Source organism: Micropterus salmoides, unplaced genomic scaffold, assembly GCF_014851395.1.
Source record: "Micropterus salmoides isolate LMB-PRFRI ecotype aquatic unplaced genomic scaffold, ASM1485139v1 Ms_hic_scaffold_21, whole genome shotgun sequence".
Classification (NCBI taxonomy): Eukaryota; Metazoa; Chordata; class Actinopteri; order Centrarchiformes; family Centrarchidae; genus Micropterus; species Micropterus salmoides.
Genome location: NW_024041262.1, coordinates 21,788,761 through 21,805,572, shown reverse-complemented (window position 1 = coordinate 21,805,572; position 16,812 = coordinate 21,788,761). Strand labels below are relative to the sequence as shown.

At 40.2% G+C, this 16,812-nt stretch overlaps 3 protein-coding genes across 3 annotated transcripts; 2 read left to right on the top strand and 1 right to left on the bottom strand.

Annotated features, from left to right (window-relative positions):
* Positions 1-2,060: 2,060 nt before the first annotated feature.
* On the bottom strand, positions 2,061-5,469 carry g6pc1a.1 (glucose-6-phosphatase catalytic subunit 1a, tandem duplicate 1). The gene is made up of 5 exons (XM_038735544.1): positions 4,798-5,469; positions 4,595-4,704; positions 3,546-3,651; positions 3,288-3,403; positions 2,061-3,035 (listed from the first exon to the last, which is right to left on the bottom strand). The coding sequence occupies exons 1-5, from the start codon at positions 5,013-5,015 to the stop codon at positions 2,527-2,529; spliced, it is 1,059 nt and encodes a 352-aa protein (XP_038591472.1). The 5' UTR covers positions 5,016-5,469; the 3' UTR covers positions 2,061-2,526.
* Positions 5,470-6,187: 718 nt separating this feature from the next.
* LOC119915799 (glucose-6-phosphatase-like) lies at positions 6,188-9,580 on the top strand. Its single transcript, XM_038735542.1, is given in 8 exon segments — positions 6,188-6,230; positions 6,233-6,431; positions 6,540-6,649; positions 7,714-7,834; positions 8,201-8,316; positions 8,443-8,628; positions 8,631-8,771; positions 8,774-9,580. Coding segments are annotated over 8 exon segments (1,071 nt in total). The 5' UTR covers positions 6,188-6,202; the 3' UTR covers positions 8,944-9,580.
* Positions 9,581-11,933: 2,353 nt separating this feature from the next.
* LOC119916472 (gastrula zinc finger protein XlCGF57.1-like) lies at positions 11,934-15,786 on the top strand. The gene is made up of 4 exons (XM_038736503.1): positions 11,934-12,144; positions 13,097-13,288; positions 13,568-14,374; positions 14,476-15,786. The coding sequence occupies exons 1-4, from the start codon at positions 12,111-12,113 to the stop codon at positions 15,225-15,227; spliced, it is 1,785 nt and encodes a 594-aa protein (XP_038592431.1). The 5' UTR covers positions 11,934-12,110; the 3' UTR covers positions 15,228-15,786.
* The last annotated feature ends 1,026 nt before the right edge of the window (positions 15,787-16,812 follow it).

Below are 16,812 nucleotides of genomic sequence, written 5' to 3'. Positions count from 1 at the left end.
TTTGTTGTTATTTTGTTTTGCCATGTTTGTGTATCAACAGACTTAACAGCTAAACTGAAAGGGAGACGCAATGCTGAAGTACCTTACACTCAACTAATGTAATTGTCAAGATATACAAAGTACATTTACTCAAATACTTAACAATTGTTATGTACTTGAGTATTTTTTATTTGATGCCATTTTAGTACTTTGATGCCAAATTAGTACTTTTAGCAGATTAATTTCATTAAAGCTGGGCTAGGCAATTTATTTCAGAAGCATTTTTGTTACATTTGTTGAAATCATGTTTACATCCAGACAGCAGTCAAAACATCAAATGCTCTGACAAAACTGAAAAGAAATCGGGTATCTCAGACTTTTGCAGGTAATAAGCACGGCCAATGATTTCATTCGGTCTGCATGGAATGAGTAGCTGGCCTACCTACCTGCACGCACTGTGACCGTGCACTCTGCACATGAAAATGTGTTTTGGGGGAGTGGCTTTGGAGGGAGGTGCTGGGATTTTGGTTAGTTAATTAAATATAGCTGTCTCTTGCTAGTTTATCCAACATTGCGTACCCTAGCTTTAATATATAATATAATCAACAAATAAATTATGATGTAAAAGTATAGATTAAGCTACCCAGCAATATAAAAAGTAATTACATTTACTTACCCCACCGTAACCAGCTGCAACACTAAAATTATGATATATATATATCATAATATATGATTCTGAAATGGGCCATTCATCAGTAAATATATTTTGATACTTTACTCAGGGTAAGAAAAGGGTCTGCATGTTTTTCGGGTGAAATAAAGAATAATTTATGTATTTTTAGTAACAGTAGATGCAATAATAAAAAAGAAACATCTATCAAATAGGCAGTAAAGTGTCCTCTGTAGTAAAGATGCAAATATGACACTGTATATCATAAGTAAGTCTATTAAGGAAGCTAAACATGATTATGGTGCATTAACAATATAGCATAGGTTTGCATAGCAATTTATATTTTTGCATTACCATTGTGGAAAGAAAAATATGAGTGACTGTGAGGAAGGTAATGTGCTGATAGCAAGCTTCGACATTCAGTTCTTGACGTTGTCTGTGAAACAATTCAGCATTACATACAAGCTATTGTTTCCACCACTCTGACAGCTTTTTCTATCAGTCCAAACTTTCACCTGCATTTCTGTGTAGACTTTTAAAAAGAAGGCATGATAGATACAAAATAAAATATTTTTCCGTGGGGTCAATTTGGGTGAACAGCCTGGATAACTACTAAAGTGCCCCACATCTGATGTTATCTTTTTCCTCAGACTTAGTCTTTTTGAGCTGACTGTGGTAAAAATAAACAGATGTAAACAGTGTACTGTTGCACAATGTTTCTGACGCAGTTGTAGTGTCTGTCCCCTCCCCTTGTCTGTCTTACACACACAATGCAGTGCATTGAGCAGCACCATATTGATATGGCTTCATGAGATAAGCGCTACAAAACTGTCGCACTGGGTTGTGTGCAAATTAATTAGGTTTTGTACAAAAAAATTTAAAGATGGCATAGTACATGTAAAGATTATGATTTTAACTGAAAACTAACTATTTTTATATCTTGGAAGTTACTATATTGATCAGCAGCTATAGCTCAACATTTCCCTACTTTTCTATCCCTTGTTCAGTGAGAGTGACAGCTGCAAATGACAAAATAGTTTTATAATCTGATTAGCAGGGTTGCGGAGGTGTGTACCCATGTGTCTGTCTCTGCAATCCTGCTGATCTCAGTACCACACATCCGAAGTTCCTTTGATATGTTGCCTGAGCAATGTACTACTTTTAGAGCCTGCAGGGGACACACGTGTTGTCAGTAACGCATTCTGCCCTTTGACCCTCCATGTCTCTTTTGAAAGCTCATGGCTGTGGTGAAAGGCAGTGTCACTATGTGGGACTGCCGAGTGATGGGAGCATGCTCTGGTTAATATTTAACGGTTGTTCCTGCCAGATAATTAATCAGTATCAGTCTGAGACATTCAGAGAAAACTGAAAGGGGAGCATGGCACTGCTAAAAATAATAACTCTTTACAGAAATGGTTAAAAAAAACTGTCTTTATTTAAATTTCTAACAATATTTTCATCTATAGATTGAGCACTGCTGTTTGCTGAGATGCTGACTACATTTGAATAAAAAATGTTTCTACACATATGAACTCATTTTGACATTAACTTGTGTGCAACTTGTGCAGAGCTTTTTCTTTGGAGAGAAAAACAGTTGTCGTAATCAGACAGAGCAGTCAACACTGAAAGACCTTGAAGGCTGAATAGACAAAATTAAAACACTGAATCTGATTGCAGAATGTAGGGGTGCCGCCAAGTGGGGGAGGGCATTCATTGAACAGTACACATTCCTTGTACCTGTCTGGCCAGTACAGTAACTTCAGGGAAATTGTTCTAAAAGTTGAAGTCCTTATGTATTAAACATGAAAAGAAACACTCCCACAAAATATAAAAACATTAAACTAACAATTGACTTTAAAAGACAAGTTGGTCTTGAATCACAGGTTCTTGTCTTCTCTCTTTCCCTTGCCAATCCAGCAGAGAGCCCAGGGAACCAGAGTGCTTGGGATTAAAAGTGCAACTGCACTTTTACTAAACGACAGGAAATAGAAAGTCAGAAGATTTTCAGAAGAAAATGTCCATCCATCCAACAGCTGAAGCAGAAATAAGGAGACAATAATACATCCTGCCTTGAAACTGGCACTTGTTTTCTTCTTCTTGGACTCTGTGTAGAGGGGTGAGTGCAGGCCCAGGCCCAGGCCAAACAGGGTACCCATGTTACGCAGTAGGCTGGCGAAGGGCGTGGTGTCCAGGTGGACCCACTCTGCCCTCACACACCACTTCTGGGCTTTCGCCATGGTCCACAGCAGGTCCACATTCAGAGTTTTGAGCAGGAGATAGAAGCCAACAGCGAAGGAAGTCAAGAAGAGAGTAGTGTAGAAGTATTTCTTCATGCTGGCATTATAGATCCATTTATGCTTTGAGACAAACTCAGCTACAAGTAAACCTGACACAAAAGCAGAGAAGAGTCAAACAATGGCAACCATCACCTTTGCAAAGCTTTGTAGGCCAGAAGAGCTGCTGTATATACTTTTAGATGAATAATGGTTTTATTGCATGAACTGAAAGCTTTACTGACCACAGTCCTAAACTACCTTGAAATGTTTTCTTAATAGCCAAATGTACCAGAAAATCTTCACAAAAACAAACTTTTATCACTAAAAAATTTATCAACTATTAATTATTTCGGCAGACTGACCTGTAATAGCCCCAGCTATGACTTGGTGTGGGAAGTGGGCAGCCATGTAGACTCTGGACATACAGACCACCACCTCTACAAGGCCCATTAGCATCCACAGGACTATCTGCAAGAATCTGACCGAGAGTGAACACTGACCATGAATGCACAAGGATCCCAGGTATGGAGTTTGTACATAACAGTTTTCTTTAACACCTTGACTATTAACACCAGGACCAGGTGTCAAAGAAATCCATAGTTTTATTACAGTAGACTCACTTGTATAGTAACGGGGGGCATCGCTTCTCTGTTGCAATAGAGAGCAGCGCTGTTACCATCACGTACCAGACCGCAGCTGCACCCATAGCATGACCTGAAGGGCTTCCTGCAAGGAACAGACTTGTTGAATCATTCAATAAAATCTTGAAATCACATATACAGCCATGTCAAAGTCAAACCCAAACCAACTTGTATTTACTTGAGAGTGGTTTTTAAAAGGACATTTTAAGCTTTCTGAAACCAAAAACATGCATGCATGCATCCTTTACTGCAGTAAAATTACTAATATCACACTGTAAAAATACTCCATTACAAGTAAAAGTCATGCATTGAAAATGTTACTAAAGTAATAGTATGACTATAATCAGGAAGGTTATGAAAAATGACCCCTGTGACTATTATACTATTATATATTCAATCATTAGATCATTGTTACTCATGCATAAGTGTAAAAGCACCAGTGCAGCTGGTTGGTAGAGCTAATTTTAAACAATTTTATTTAAGGCTGCAACCAATTATTGTTGTTATTATGGATTAATCTGGTGATTATTTCCCTGATTAATTGATTGATCAGTCCAACGTGACACCTTCACCTTGGAAAAGAAGAAAAAAAAAAAATAATAATAATAATTACAAAGAATAACAAGTAAAGCAAATCTTTATGAAGTATTTGGCATTTTAGCATTAAAATTACTAAGTAATTATCAAAAAACTTGCCAAATAATGTTTTGTCAATTGAAATCATTTCAGCTCTACAGTATATACTGTTGGGTAGTGTACTCAATAACAAAACATCATCCTGTACATAGTTTCATTCCATCACTGCATATCTACACATGCACCCACAGAAGAGAAAACAGGGGTAAATGCAGTCATTAAAAAGAAGACATTGTACAATCCAAACTGAAATTTCTTTGCACATATTAAGAGATAAAATCACCATAAAATATTTGTTTGTGCTAAATGAGTCATTCTACTGTAAACAGACAAAAACAACAAATTCTTCGGGAAAAGATGATCATCATGCGCAGGTCTGTCATGAACTATACCTGGTCCAGTCTCACATGTGATGGGAAACTGCCGCAGCGAAGGGGCCGGTTCTCTTCCATAGTACCGGGTCTCGTGAACCCACCAGTACGGTCTCTCCCCGAACAGAACCCTGCCATGGAAAGACCAGGAAACTCAAAATACAACAGTTTGCTCTCTCTTTATGTGTTTCGATCAACCTCACCGTTACATTTGAGCAGGTTACCATTTCAGGACCAAGTTGAGCCAGTCTCCGAGGACAGCCACCCAGATGAGTCTGAGCCCCGTGTCCCTCCGAAGGTGGAACCAGATTGGGAAGAAGCAGAAGAATGTAGTGTGCAGGTCAGCCACTGTGGACGCCAGGCTAAACAAGCCCTCATAACTGCTGTATTTGGTCTGCAAATGGGACGCCAGCTCAACCCCCCAACTGTGTAGAAGATCCATGATCTCACGATCTCTGCCTGAGGGTGATGCACTGAATCTGGGGTGTTTTGTCTTTTCTGTCTGTTATGCTGCTGCCAAGCTATTTCAGGCAATCCCTTCTGCCACTGTGTGATCACCAGTGGACTTTACTCAAGGCTAGCAAATGTGTTTGTCTTTAGGACAGTGCAGACCGGTTCCTTAACCTTTACACCCCAGAGGCCCCCTCTGCTAAAATCCATTATTAGAGATATCAGCTGCCACCCCTCTGACAGATCACATCTTTCTAGGAATATTAATGAAAATTAAGTAACTTCTGTTCTGAGTTCAAGCCAGTTGCTTGTGAAATCCATTGATCCTGGCCCACAATGTATCCTCTGTGTTTGTAGAGTTTGTCATTAGTTTCGTCCTACTCAGGCTTGGGACCCCAGTGTGCAAAATGAGGACGTTCTTATCACAAACGTATCCCTCAAAACAAGATAAAACATGAGCTCATCTTAAGCTCATCTTAAGCTTCCCTGGTAGACCAGTTTGTCATGACAGGAGAAGCAACTTTTCTGTTTTATCACTGACTATCTCCTCGTTCTTCTCAGTCAAAACCCAATCATTTAATCATTGATCTCCTTATGTAACCTACACTACCTCCACTAGTGAGATGTTTTCACCAAATCATAAAAAAGGCTGTTACATAACTGTTTTAATAAATTACTGAGTGGCTGCATGAATGGGAACGGAATAATGTAAAAGGAAATATCATTATAGTTAGTTTAAGCCTGCACCTAAGCACTATGTAGTTATGTTATTTATTCTAAGAAATTAAGAGGACATAGCATGTTTAAAAATATTTTGCGGTTCAACGAAAAGCAAACGGTTCTGTCTGATTTATGTCACAATTGTCACATACAGCCATGTGTCCAATGACTTCCTGTCTGTGCTGCGTACAGTAGTTCATTGAGAGATACAAATTGACGTTTTGTTTTCCCGCTATCTTTTCAACTTGTTTGTGTGACAAACCTCCCAAACGCTTCTGACTCCCTGTGTTTTATTACACATGTGCAAGGTCCAAAGATCAGTGTGAGCATGCGTTTGGGTGGTGGGTCCCTCTGGTATAAAAACAACCAGCTGTATTACTGATAGCAACACTCTTGTTTTTTTTGTGTAACGCATTCGCACATCACCAGACTGAGACTTCTTTCTCTCTGTAGGCTAAGATGAACGCTATAATGGACACCATGCAGGGTTTGGGGTGAGCAGCACCCACTACCTGCAGACCAACTACCAGGATGCCCAGGGCTTGTTTCTTTGGGTCTCCTGGGCGGCAGACCTCAGAAACACCTTCTTCATCTTCTTCCCGCTTTGGTTTCACCTGCGGGCTTCAGTGGGCATCAAGCTCATCTGGGTGGCCGTGATCGGAGACTGGCTTAACTTGGTGTTCAAATGGTGAGTCAAGAAAATCTTTGAATTAATAGTTTCCTGAACAAAGTCATGTGAAATCAAACATCCTTAACATTTTTAACTGTGAGTGTGTGTTTCTGTCATCTTCTTCAGGATTCTGTTTGGGGAGAGGCCTTACTGGTGGGTCCATGAGGCAGCTCATTATGCAAACACTGTTCCCCCTCACATTGAGCAGTACCCCATGACCTGTGAGACTGGACCAGGTGAGACATGGCAACATTACATCCATTGCTGAATTTTCAGCAAGGTCTTCAAGCTAGATTTTGACACAGGGCCTAAAGATCAGGTAGTAAAACAGGACCCATGTTAAATAAGCCATAATTTTATATTAGGCTTTAGAGGTGCATATTCTCATATTCCTAAACAAAGATACGATCAATTGAATTACCACGAAGCAGCTGCCATACAGTGAACCTGAAGTTTGTGATCCAGCTTTGTAATCATGCACAGGTTTTGTTGGTGTTGGAAGAAGTACTTAACCCCTTTACTTAAGTAAAAGTAGCAAAACAGTACAACACTGTTAAACTACTCTATCGCAAAGAAAAGGTCCTGCATATAATCAGATATATATTATCATTAAAGTCTCAAAAATTAAATAACTTGGCCCCTGTGATTGAAAAATTATCATTCTATATTATTAGATTGTCAATCAATGAATAAAAGCATCAGTTTTAGCTGATCAAGGACAGCTTATTCTACAACAACTTTACATACACTTAGATAGTTTTGTCCAGTGGTTCCCAATCCAGAGGCATTTTGAGATGATTAATGGGGTAGGAAAGAAAAAAAAGTTCTGCTACACAAACCTTTGCTTTTTGTGATATATTAGATAATTTTACCTATTTGGGCCATCTGAGAGGTTTAGAGGGGAAATCACCATTTGGTAGAAATGTTAACTACTCATAGACTTCTGAAATCTTTGACAAGGGGTCCCAACTAGACACTGTTTTTCAGAAAGGGGTTTTGTATTGTATTTTATAATCTTATAATATATTTTGTAAATATAAATCTTAATTTGAAGTGGTATAACATAGTCAAGAAAAGTATAAGTACCTCAATATCATTCTCAAGTACAGTACTTGAGTACATGTACCCTTAGTTACTTTCACCACTGTGTAACATAAAAATGAGCTAAAACGCTCCTCATTCATTCTTTCAGTCACTTAAGTTTTGAAACAACAGAAAATGATTATTGAACAATGCCGTCATTGTTCTACTCGAGTGAATCAGCCACTGAAATCTACTCCTCTCTGTTTGTGTTATCCAGGCAGCCCCTCTGGACATGCTATGGGAGCCGCAGGTGTCTACTACACCCTGGTGACCTCCATCCTCTCCATTATGACCAGTAAGAAGAAATATGGAAGCAACAAATCCACCAACAAGGACTGGTGAGTTAAAAAACGTAGTTGTCTGAGAGAATGTGTAAAAACCAACAACTTTGTTCTCTTGTCCCTATGGATGTCAGAGTTGTTTACTATTTTCTTCCACCCAGAGCTTATCATTGTGGACACACTATCTGTTCTGTGCTGTGGTTGATCATTGACTTCTGAGAACTATTGGTTTGGAAAGGGGAGATTATGCATGTTTTGACGTCCAGGGAGCAAAGAATAACTGTGTCAGCTGTTATATTGCTTTTAAGGGTTGACTTGCTTGGCATGGCTAGCAAAGGCTAGACTGATTTAAAGTGCTGCACCCTCAGATCTGCCCTTTTCAAAATAAAATCACCTCAATTGTCTGAATTTCTATTTTGGCAGGTATTTGAAGGCTGTATTGTGGACACTTTTTTGGGGAGTCCAGGTGTGTGTCTGTCTCTCCAGGGTCTTCATCGCCGCCCACTTTCCCCACCAGGTCATTGCTGGTGTTATCACAGGTCAGTATGTAATATCAGTGGATGATTTAATACCCCATTAGAAATAGACTAAAACAACTGTCAAGCCTGTGCTGCTATGCTTACTATAAAACATAATATTGACCTGGGTTTTTCCATGTACTCTAGGCATGATCGTGGCCGAAGCCTTCAACAGAACTCAGTGGATCTATAATGCCAGCATGAAGAAATACTTCTACACGACTCTCTTCTTGACCTCCTTCGCTGTTGGCTTCTACCTCCTGCTCAAAGCTGTGGGCGTGGATCTGCTGTGGACACTGGAGAAAGCACAGAAGTGGTGTGTGAAGCCCGAGTGGGTCACCTGGACAGCACGCCCTTCGCCAGCCTCCTGCGTAACATGGGCACCCTGTTTGGCCTGGGCTTGGGCCTGCATTCGCCCCTCTACACCGAGACCAAGAAGAGTAGCAGCACATTGGTCAAAGCTGGGTGCATCATCAGCTCTTGTTCCTGCTGCACCTGTTTGACTCCTTCAAGCCTCCTACCCACACAGCAGCCCTGTTCTACCTGCTGTCCTTCTGCAAGAGTGCCACCGTGCCTCTGGTCACTGTCAGTATCATCCCGTACTGTGTGAACGGAGCTCTGAGCCTGCAGAACAAAAAGGGAGTGTGAGCAATGATACAGACTAATGAAATGGAAGTGCAGAGTCTCTTCCTGATCAAGAAAACCAAAACACTTCCCTCTGGTGCTTATTACATTCACATGTCCAACTGATCCTCAAGAAAAGCCAGGAGATCAATGGGAAATTGTCACTGGTGTCATTTGGACACTGAACTCTGTGAGCACTGTGTGACAATAAGTGAAAGCACCATCCCGGGTCCCCAGGGGCACTTAGAAAGACCAATTTTCTAACAAAGTCTAACAAAATGTGATAATTACAGTTGTTTCAGAGTCCTGGAAAAGGACAAACAGTGAACACATGAGTCTAGAGAGTGACTCTTTGCTTGCAGTTGCTGTGTTAAAACTCACTCACTTCGATGTGTTATTTCAACTGTAATAGTAATGTATATTTAATGTTATAGAAAGTATTTTTGAAACTGTTTTAAATATTTTTATTAAAACAAATATTGAAAATGTATTAAAATCCCTTGGGTCATATTTGCTAACATACCATACAATCACACTGGACTGCATCATGATTAATTAGCCATTAATCAGCATTTATCTATTCGATCACATACGGTGGAATAACTATTTGGATCTTTGACTTAAGCAAAAGTACCTCAATAAAAAATTATACTCAGGTAAAGAAACAGATGTATAATCAGCAAAATGTAAAAGCACTCATTGGACAACAAAATGGCCCTTCTCAGAGTGCTATTATATTTTCAATGGATTATACTGTGTACATACACTGGATTTAATGTTATAACTGTGTAGCGAAGGGTCAGAGCAGTCACCGCACACAGATAGAATACAGGTTGAGGTGGAGCCAGTTTTGACTACTTTATAGAAACTGTTGGGTAGTGCGATCTATAATAATGCATCCGAGAAGGAGTGCGATTAAGTGGATCAAACCAGCAGGCCAAACCAGCCAGTATTCCAACAGCATGCACCTTCCACCTACATAACATCTTTTGATCTAGTTATATTTTTATTTATACAGCGGGATAATAATAAGATATCACCACTGCTAAATAAATTAAGCATTTTATTAATAGTTCAGCAGAACTCAAAATAGAAATGTAATACTTTCAAACTCAAGTTGAAATCTTTTTTTAAAGCGGGCTCAGACATGTAGTCATGAATGATCATACTTGACCATTCATGACTACACACACACAAATAGTGATGCAACAAAAAATACAACATAAACTTCACATTCCTGTTTGGTGGCTTTGCGTTGTTGTCCTGTTGAGGTGTGTGTGTGTATAGAGGAACATCTAAAGAGGCTAGTGTAGGCTGTGGTATATGTGTATGTATTTGTGCATGTAAAAAAAACACAAATAAATAATTATTTTCACTAAAACATGCCAAGCAAAGCAATCATCATAACTTCAATCTTTATAGTAGACAACAAATGCACCACTGATTTAGTTTGACTCGAGGGAAGTAGGACAAGCAACGGATCACTCATCATTATCAAATAACTATCCTATCAAATTGTTTCCTTTCTTGCTGACTGTGACTAGTGAAAGCAAACTGAAGTCACCAATTTTGTCCCTGTCAACCCAGAGAGAACATCTGGTCCTAAATGTCTCATTTAGCAGAAATACTTGGACACATGACCCCCCTTCCAGAAAGCTCATGTCCCATTTGGGCTGTTGCATAAACTCATAAGATAGACATTTTGGCAAAGCCAGAGTAAGATGTGAATCATTAACTCAGCACCAGAGCCCTGGCCTTTAGTCTGACATGCAGCGATGACATAGATCCACACGTCATACAACTGGCTGCGTGTCAGGCCAATGGTGCAAGCTGAACATTCAATATTTGCCTGTTTGTATTTTGCAGAAATCATGCATGACATCCCTGATGAACACTGAGTTATAGACACGATTGTGTGCCACGGATGTGCTCTTCAATGCTGTGTCACAAAAACTAGGCCAAGACTTAGCTGTGAAATTTAAAATAAGTTCCATTCTACTGTTATTGGCTCATAGTTGCAAAGAAAAGAAAGGAACGTTTTTGGTCATTTAAGTGGAGACAAGAACTGACCTGTATAACAGAAAATCAGTTGTAAAGACGCAATTCCAAGGAGACAGGGTTGATTCATGAGGTGCATGTGAGAATGTATTACTTTAATTAGTAGTCTACTTTGAAATCAATGTTGAGTGTATTTAAAAGTAAACCAATCCATTCTCCACAAAGAAAAAACCCTGCAACCTTAATTTATTTAGTTTGAAAAGTAACAGAGTTCCTCAACCCATAAGGAAGCACTCCATCCTCCAGTTTATCAGAAACATTAAAAATCAAAATCACCACATTTGCAGATACAGTGTGGACAGTAATTGTATAAAAATGTAATATGAAAAATAAAGCTTTCAGACTGTGGAGTAAAAAGTACAATATTTGCCTCTGAGATGTAGAAGTACAAGCACGTCATATTTCAAGTACAGCATTTGAGTAAATGTACTGTAGGCCTATGTAAAGTGGTTAAAACTAACTAAACTTAGTTCTACATAGTAAAATGCTGCTTACACATTGTTGTGACTGATGTAACGATTTTCATCAGTAATAGTCACAAGTACCTGTGCTGATATTTGCTATTTCTGTATTTTTACTTCACTAAATGCAGGACTTCTACTTGTAGTGGAGTGTTTTTACATTTTGGTATTTCTACAAACTTACTTAAAGTGAGTAAAGTATCTGCCTAGTGCATACACATGCCTTTGGCGTGAGAGATGTGGTTCGATTCCAGCTACAACACATCCGATGTGTCCCCGAGCAAGATACAGCAGAGGCATGCGACATCTGACATATAGAGCAATTGTAACTCGCTTTGGATAAAAGCGTCAGCTAAATGTGTAAATGTAATGTAATCTCCCACCAGTGCTAAGACCTCACTGTTTGTGTGTGTGGTTGTTATACCATGTGCGGATGCAGGGTGGCGGTGGTTTGCCATCAACCGAAAGATTTACCCAAATGGTGAAAAAGAAAAAGAAGACTCCGGAAGTATTATGGCTGCTTTCTTGTCTTTAGATTTGTTGTACCTGGTAAACAGCTACAAAATGGTCACAGGTTGAGGAAAGTCATTATCGGTCCATCATGTCCAAAATGCAGTGCTGAGGACGCTGGTGGCAGCAGCTGCGGACGAGATATTTAGCGCAGTCGAGAGGATGATAACAGAGACGACGATGCAGCACACTGCAGGTTTGTAAACACAAGACATATGTTTTAATAAGAACTGGTTTGATAAGGGAATTCTTTTAGTAAATATACCTGCAGGAATTTATTCTGAAGCCCACCAACTTTCATGAATGTCTTTTTTTAATTTTCATTTTAAGCCAAATTATGTGCAATACATTTTGATGCAATCCCAAATGGTGCAATTAGAATCAGCACACATTTTAAATTGCTCCCAGTATACTTAACGTTAGTACACAAGAACAATTTACTGACTGGAAGATAGAAATAGACATTCCAACTAAAAAAAGGACAAAAATAAACATAGGACTATTTTGTTTAGTAGGGTTAGGGTGAAAAAAAGGTGTATAGGTTGTATCCATATCCATATATATATATATATATATATATATATAGCAACAATTACCAACAACATACCAAGTGTGTCTGTACAGTCATTGTAAAAAATAATAGGGAAAAATTTGGTTGCAAGACTCGGAACAACCGCTTTGAAAACAGTCACTGGAAATGGTGTTGGATGTTGAAAATGAAAAAAAAGGTAAAATAGGTTTCCTTTAAAATAATGCATAGATGTTACCCAGTAAAATTTGTTTTTATCTGGATACAAATTAGACCTGGATATCTTCTTTGTCAAAGATGTGATGAGAGTATAGTCAGGGTACACTAAAATGTTTTGGACTGATATGATGAAGAAGTGTCACAGTGACATTTGTGCTGTTTGGAGCAGAAACGGATGATATCAGTTTACACTGAGAGTGGCGTTTCAACCAAATCACACCAACCTGTATTTTCAGCTTTATCTTCACACAGACTTAAAAAAATAATAAGAACAACAACATTTACAGGGGAGGGCAAATCAATTGGTTTTGGATGCAAAATCATTTCTACAGTATACTGTATATATGGGAAATTATTCTGGCATTTGCTTGTGCCTTTGATTCTTTCTTCCTTTCTGCAGAAATGTCACCTGAGCATCAGAGGGCAGTTGTACACAAGCAGCTGTCGGTGGTCACTGACGAGATATTTAGGATCCTGGAGGTAATGATGGGTGAATATGAGGCAGAAGTCTCCAGTTCCCACAAGGAGAGCCAACGTCAACGCCAGCCGCCAGACATTGCGTTGAAAATGGAGACAAATTTACAGAGAACAGGTACATTGTACATTTGATAATGTGTATATTGTAACCATTTGTTTTTAGAGTTGTCAGCGATTTTGTTTCCTGCTGGTACAATTTGTTTTGTGAACTTTTAATAAACTATTGTCAAACATTGTCAGACGCTCACCTGTTGAGTGAGGTTGAGTGAGCTTGTTTTGTTGCTCTCACACACACGTAGTTTATAGGAAATATAGTTAAGGCCTTGGTGTTTTATTTATTTATTGCAATTTACATTATTTCCATGCTGAATTTTCTCTTGGACCTTCCCTTCAGAGAGACTCTCTGGGTCAGACTGGGAAAAGGACAGTTCCTCTGAGCAGCAGAAATGTGAGCAGAGCAGGAGCTCCAGCCAGGTCCAGAAAACATCAACTCTATCGCAGATCACAGACGCGTCTACGGAGACAGACTCTGATTTAATTCACGGTAAGCCCTCACATTTCCACCAAACACAAAGAGCAGAAAAGGGCACCTCAACTGCGATGGAAACAGACACACGAGTGGAGCAGTGTTGGATGCCAGCTAGCGAAAAGGAGGTTCTGTCATCAAAAAATTCAGAAGCTGGGAGTGAAGATAATGAAAGTGATAAAGTGCTGAATGAGAAACCCTACAGATCCCAAAAAATAAAAACATTTCTGAGACAAAGTCAGGGTGTGGATTATTGTAAAACATGTGGAAGGTCTTTCAGCAAAGGTGTCGCTGGGAAGAAAATAAAAACGCATATAAGAAAAATTGCTCCAACAAATAAGTGCCAAACCACAGGACAGAGGCGTTGCAGAGTATGTGGAAAGTTTTTCCGGTACAAACGTTCTTTTCTGAAACACATACTTAAGCACGAAGAGAGCTCAGATCTGTGTGGAGCCTGTGGGAAACATCTGGACTCTGACGAGAGCTTAAAGGTGCATTTACAAACCCACCACGAAGAAAACAGCCACGGGGAGCAAGCAGATGACAGACAGTCAGAGGCGGAGTGCTCTGACGCCGAGAGTAAAGTGGATGACAGTGATGAGGACTGGAAGAACAGTGAAGGAACTGCTAGTGACGATGGAGACAGCGATAAAGATGAGACCAAAGAAGGAACTTGTTTACAAAGTCCAAAACAAAAATTAAAGGATCAAACAAACCTAAGGGCCAGAAAAATAAGGACTGCAAGGATTTATCCTATCTCAAACACTGCTGTAAAGTATGTGGCAAGTGTTTCTGTTACAGAGCATCTTTTTTGAAGCATGTGCAAGAAGACGAGACGGATAAAGATCTTTGTGGCGTGTGTGGGAAACGTTTTGAGTCTGAGGAGACCTTGAGGCTCCACTTGCAAACTTACGTCAGAACGAATGACTGTGTAGTTTGTGGCAAACACTTTGACGGCCATAAACAACTGGAGATGCACATGAGAACCCACACGGGAGAGAAGCCGTACATCTGCACCGTGTGCGGCAAAGCGTTCGCTCAAAATGGAAATCTAATGGGACACATGAGAGTTCACACGGGGGAGAGGCCGTATGTTTGCAGCGTGTGCGGTCAGAGCTTTAGCTTTAAAGAATACATGATGTCTCATATGAGGATCCACACCGGGGAGAAGCCGTTTCTGTGTAGCGTCTGCGGAAAAGGATTCAGACAGAGGGGGACTCTGAAAACGCACATGATGATCCATACAGGAGAGTCCACGCACCGATGCGGCATATGTGACAAAAAGTTCTACAAGAGCGGAGCGCTGAAGATCCACATGAGGTCCCACACAGGAGAGAAGCCATATCTGTGCAACGTTTGTGGGAAAAGCTTCACAGCGAGCGGCTCGCTGACCAAACACATGGGCGCCCACGAAGGGGAGCGGACACACTGCTGCAGCGTCTGCGGCAAAGGATTCTTGAGGAAAGAAGACCTGAAGAGACACGGTCAGACTCACGGGGACGAGTCCACCCAGCTGACGAGTCTTTAGTGGGTGCTGCCTGTTAAAGGAATAGTTCAACATTTTATTTTTAAGCAAAAAATACCAATCATTATCAAGCTCCAGCTTTTCAGTTTTGAGCAGTTGCTGTTTTCCTGTCATGTGATAGTAAGTTGATCATTTTTGGACAGACAAAACAAAACATTTGAAGACATCTTCATGGGCTGTTGGAAAAAGCATTTCTCGCTATTTTCTGACAGGGTATACAGTATTTATTGATGTGTGTGTGTGTGTGTGTCAAAAAAGACCTTTGAAGCTGTCTTCTTTACACGACTGACAAAGACAGCAAACAAATGTTGAACTATTCCTTTAATGATACATAAAACTATTTCAAAACTCAAAGGGAAAACTGCTGATGCTAGTTTGACATGTACTTCTTACATACACACAGTCTCCAGTGTTCCATTAATTTAAATAAAAAAATAGCCTGAACATGCCTGAAAACTTTGCTAACTTCAATTCAATTTTATTTATGTAGCGGCAAATCACAACAGTTATCTCACAGCGCTTTTCATAAAAGAGCAGGTCTAGACCGTACTCTATGATGTTATTTACAGAAACCCAACAGTTCCCACCAAGAGCAGCACTAGGCGACAGAGGCAAGGAAAAACTTCCTTTTAAGAGGCAGAAAGCTCGAGCAGAACCATGACTCAGGGTGGGCGGCCATCTGCCTCGACCGGTTGGGGTGAAGGAGAGAGAGAGGGGGAGAGAGAGAGAGAGAGAGGGCAGGAGAGGAACAGAGAGAAAAAGAGAGGGATGGAAGGAGAGAGAGGGGAGGGAGGCAGCCTACACAATATACACACACAGAGGTACAGACAGTAAAGGTGATGTTGCTATAGACTAAATGAAAAATGGTACAGATATTTATAGTAGTGTTAATTATAACAATCGTAATGTTAATGATTATAATAACAATAAGACTAGCAACAATATTCGTTGCAGCAGAGGGTGCCGAGCAGGAACACGGGGGCAGCAGGTGACCCGCAGCCACAGATCCAGACTCCACAGCTCCAGAGCCAGAAACACCTGCAGAAAGTGATAGGAGAAGAGAGGAGAGGGACGAGAAAGCACAAGACTACCAGAAAGGGGAGAAGTTGTGTTAGTAACATGCAATAATGGGATGAGGTTGCATACAGAGGGAGAGGAAGTAGAGGAGAGAGGAGCTCAGTGCATCATAGGAAATCCCCCGGCAGTCTAGGCCTATAGCAGCACAACTAAGGGATGGTTCAGGACTCACCTGAGCCAGCCCTAACTAAAAGCTTTATCAAAGAGGAAAGTCTTAAGCCTACTCTTAAATGTGGAGATGGTGTCTGCCTCCTGAACCCAAACTGGAACCTGGTTCCACAGGAGAGGAGCTTGATAGCTGAACGCTCTGGCTCCTAGTCTACTTTTGGAGACTCTAGGAACCCAAGTAACCCTGCATTCTGGGAGCGCAGTGCTCTGGTGGGGTAGTAAGGTACTATGAGTTCTTTAAGATAAGATGGTGCCTGACCATTAAGAGCTTTGTAGGTAAGAAGAATGATTTTAAATTATTTTCTGGATTTTACTGGAAGCCAATGCAAAGAAGCTAAAACAG

Excerpts from the sequence above, each read along its gene's own strand:
- LOC119916472 (XM_038736503.1), top strand. The coding sequence starts at position 12,111 with ATGATAACAGAGACGACGATGCAGCACACTGCAG. Across the intron at positions 13,289-13,567 it reads GACAAATTTACAGAGAACAG|AGAGACTCTCTGGGTCAGAC; the intron begins GTACATTGTACA and ends CCTTCCCTTCAG. Across the intron at positions 14,375-14,475 it reads TGAGACCAAAGAAGGAACTT|TATGTGGCAAGTGTTTCTGT; the intron begins GTTTACAAAGTC and ends ACTGCTGTAAAG.
- g6pc1a.1 (XM_038735544.1), bottom strand. The coding sequence starts at position 5,015 with ATGGATCTTCTACACAGTTGGGGGGTTGAGCTGGCGTCCCATTTGCAG. Across the intron at positions 4,705-4,797 it reads CTCAACTTGGTCCTGAAATG|GGTTCTGTTCGGGGAGAGAC; the intron begins GTAACCTGCTCA and ends TTTCCATGGCAG. Across the intron at positions 3,652-4,594 it reads CACATGTGAGACTGGACCAG|GAAGCCCTTCAGGTCATGCT; the intron begins GTATAGTTCATG and ends TGTTCCTTGCAG.